The sequence below is a fragment of the Gavialis gangeticus genome, unplaced genomic scaffold, assembly GCF_001723915.1.
Source record: "Gavialis gangeticus isolate Ggan-Ray unplaced genomic scaffold, GavGan_comp1, whole genome shotgun sequence".
NCBI lineage: Eukaryota > Metazoa > Chordata > Crocodylia > Gavialidae > Gavialis > Gavialis gangeticus.
In genome coordinates, this window is record NW_017729015.1 from 13,969,936 (window position 1) to 13,973,616 (window position 3,681).

General features: G+C 60.0%; 1 protein-coding gene across 1 annotated transcript in view; it reads left to right on the plus strand.

The window, feature by feature from the left end:
* KCNQ4 (potassium voltage-gated channel subfamily Q member 4) overlaps positions 1–3,681 on the plus strand; it is an 87,788-nt gene that overhangs the window by 54,054 nt on the left and 30,053 nt on the right. The window contains exons 5-8 of the mRNA XM_019512073.1: positions 1,469–1,595; positions 2,748–2,923; positions 3,349–3,474; positions 3,589–3,656. Of these exons, the coding sequence (XP_019367618.1) occupies positions 1,469–1,595; positions 2,748–2,923; positions 3,349–3,474; positions 3,589–3,656 (497 nt within the window). The remainder of the gene's footprint in view (positions 1–1,468; positions 1,596–2,747; positions 2,924–3,348; positions 3,475–3,588; positions 3,657–3,681) is intronic.

The following is a 3,681-nucleotide window of genomic DNA, read 5'->3' on the forward strand; positions in this document are numbered from 1 at the left end:
GGGGGCTTGTGTGTGAAAGGTAGGAGGAGAAGTGGTACAATGCTGACGGTGGAGGAAAATTACCCATAGATATTTAAAGCTGGCTCGGGTGGGAGGGGATGGGGACCGTTTAGACAAGGCTCCTGGTTCAGGGATCCCAGCTCATCTTTTTGTCCCATTGAAGGAGAAAGCGTTGGGAAGTTTTCTTAGTAGTTTGTCATTGGATCTCCAGGCACGTGGAGATCTGGGCCACCAAAGCCCACGAGAGCCTTTAGCAGGAGAGGCAGCTGCCTGGTTGGAAAGGCATGTGTGAAACAACTGCGCCTGCTCTTGCCTACATTGGCACGTGCTTTCCCGTCTCTGCTGCATGGATGGTAGCAATGATAGCACTGCTCTGATAAACAGGGTGCTGGTGTTTTTACCCCGTGTCATCCAGCCCTGCTCTGAGCCAGGTGAGATGGTGCAGGAGCCCGCTTGCCTGCTGCCTTCTCCCACCCACCGCTGCTGGGACTATGTGCTTCCTACAGGCAATGGCAGCATGGGCATTTTGCAGCCCCTTCTCGGTAATGTGCAAGCCTCAAACCAGGCAGATTCTGGCATCTGGATACTTCGATGTGGAGCGCAGTCCTTAGGTTTAGTCACCTTGGATTGTCCAAATAGATGCATGCATGGCAGGCAGAGAGACCTGGACCTGGAAGGTCTCTGCTCTGTTTAAAGTGAGAGCGTGGATGGGACTGTGTTTGTGACAGGAGATCAAAGCTCACGTTTCTGGCAGGTTTGGATGGTACATCTGGATGAACACCATGCCTTCAGTTAAGCTAGTTCACCTAGTGTGCATGTGCATGTGTGTGTTCGCCTAGTGTCTGTGTGTGTGTATAGACAAGATATAAGTGCCCCTTCTGCACAGCAGTGCCCATTTCAGAGAATGCCTCAGTTCTCATCCATGGACCTTTTAGTGGGTGTCACATCCTCTCTTGCTCTGGAGAGAGAAAGGGTGTTCCTGCTCCTTCACTGCCTTGTCCACATGAGTCCTGGGGAGAAGCACCCCCTCCCCAGCTGTCCCTGCCCCAGCGAGGCTCCCAGGAGTGTCCCAGCTAGGATTGCCTTGAAAACGGCACAGCGGTGGGCCGCGATTACCCACGCGCTCCTTCCTCCTCCCTGGGAGTGCTGGCTGCAGGTGTCTCTCCTGCCACTGTACGAGCCCAGCCCAGTGCAAAGAGGGATCAATTATTTACGGGAGGGACTTTATATTTAGAAGGCAGGTGCCCAAGCCTCCCTGCCCTCTGTGGGCTCCTGTTTCTGGCTGCTGTGTCTGCGGACGTGCGTCTGCTCGATGGGGGTTACCCGGGCCCCGTTCAGGGAGCTGCACGGAAACGAGAACCTGGCTGACGCTTGACACTCAAGTCAAGTGGCGAGGGCTGTTTCCAGCTGCCCTGCTCACTCCCCCCTGCAAAGCGCTTGACTTGCTTCTCCTCCTCTCCCCTGCCAGGAGTTCGTCATGATTGTGGTGTTCGGCATGGAGTACTTCATCCGCATCTGGGCGGCCGGCTGCTGCTGCCGCTACCGGGGCTGGCAGGGCCGCTTCCGCTTCGCCAGGAAACCCTTCTGTGTCATAGGTATGCATGGGAGAGGCTGGCGCCAGCTCCTCCCAGCCCTCTGCACCTCTCTGTGGGGCACCTGCTGTCCCCTGGTCATCAGAGACACCAGGCGTCAATCGGCCAGGCCCAGTCTCTTGTGGGAAGCCTCAATGCCACAGTGATGGGCGTACTCAGAGCGCCGGGCAGATGGAGAGTCTCCTCGTGCCCTCATCTCCCTGCCACCTTGCAAGGGAGGACAAAAGGGAATGAGGTCAGGGTGGGGTATTACCTCCAAGAGGTAGGAGCTTTGCAGCGGTGGGGGGCCAGGTTGGCTGCGGCAGGTCCTTCTAATGCAAGCGTTTCCACCCTGGCTGCGCTGGTGGGTGAGGTCTGGGGGCGGCCTTTTCCCTGGTTGTTCTGCTCATCTCCTCTGGAGCCCTTCAGGAGCCAGGCACTGGCCTCCCTGGGACAACGTGGCCCAGAGCTGGGCTGGGGTTTTTGATTTGGGCTCGAGGAGTGGCTTTGGGAAGGGGCCTTTGTGGACATTTGTTTGCCCTGCTGGCGTCTGCGGCGGTGGTCAATGCCATTGGAGGGACACGGATCCCGTCAGGGTGGAGATGGGGGTTGATGCCTCTGAGGTCCCCTTTGCAAGCAGAGCATGGTCAGGGAGGGTGTCCGGGTGGTCAGGGTGTCCTTCATGGCTCTCAGCGCTGTGGATGGAGCCCCTCCAGCAGTGACCACGGAGAGGCATCGATTGCTCCCTGCTGGAGACGGTGGCACCGCTGTGGTTGCTGACACCCAGCCATGGAGCAACAAGAGCATGGTGCTGTGTCTGTCCTGTAGCTGCGATGGCTGTGGCGATGCTCCAGATGTACCCAGGGACCCCCCTCCCCTCCCCCCCACTTAAGGTTGGGAAGAAGCGGGAATGGAGGGTGTTTGGGAATAGCTGAGTTGCAACCTGCTGCCTTTTGGGAGTGGTCCTCAGCTGTGAGCCGGAGAGAGATCCCCACTGCTCCATCCTGCTCCACTTAACAAAGAAACCCCCTGAGCAGAAAGGGTGGGCTGGGCCTGTGTCCCCCGCCGGGGGCGTGTATACTGGGGACCAGGTCCCAAGGGAAAGAGACTTCATTCCCAGAACTACCAGCCATGCCTTCCTCCCCTGTCCTCACCACCCTGTGCTCCGGGCTACAGACTTCATCGTCTTCATTGCCTCGCTGGCCGTCATCGCCGCCGGCACTCAGGGCAACATCTTCGCCACGTCGGCGCTGCGCAGCATGCGGTTCCTGCAGATCCTGCGCATGGTGCGTATGGACCGCCGTGGCGGCACCTGGAAGCTCCTGGGCTCCGTGGTCTATGCCCACAGTAAGGTGAGTTCGCAGGGCAGGAGACGCGGGGGGTGTCCCAGGCTGAGCTGGGCTGAAGGGCTGGATCCCGGACAGGGCAGAGCTGGCGCAGTGCAGGGTGCCGCTCCCTTCTTGCCCATGTCACTCCCTCCTGGCCTGCCCCCAGCCCTGTCCCAATGCTTGGGATCCCTGCACACAGCATTGACCCGTCACCCCTCTGCTTTGCAACCCCCACCCCACTCACCCCTCCCCTGTCCTGAGCAGACAGATCGGGGCGTGGGGCTCTCGCGTCCAGCCTGCAAGCACGATTCTCCTCCTTGTCTTTGAACTCTCCCACTCCCCACCCGAGTTGCTCAGCCCTGCTGGGACAGGGATGCTCTGCAGGGCTCCCGGTGCTTGTGTGCTGGAGGGGGCCATCAGGACCTGCTTGGCTTTTGCCCCCCCGGCAGGAGCTGATCACAGCCTGGTACATCGGCTTCCTGGTCCTCATCTTCGCCTCCTTCCTCGTCTACCTGGCCGAGAAGGACACCAATGCCGACTTCACCACCTACGCCGACTCCCTCTGGTGGGGTACAGTAAGTTCAGCTTCAGCGGGCCGCTGCCCCAGGGGGGCAGGGATGCGCCTGGAGGGGGGGCTGGACAAGGGGAGAAGAGCTCCGTCAACGCCCCCGTGTTCTCCCTCCTCGCAGATCACGCTGACCACCATCGGCTACGGGGACAAGACCCCCCAGACGTGGCTGGGCAGGGTGCTGGCCGCCTGCTTCGCGCTCCTTGGCATCTCC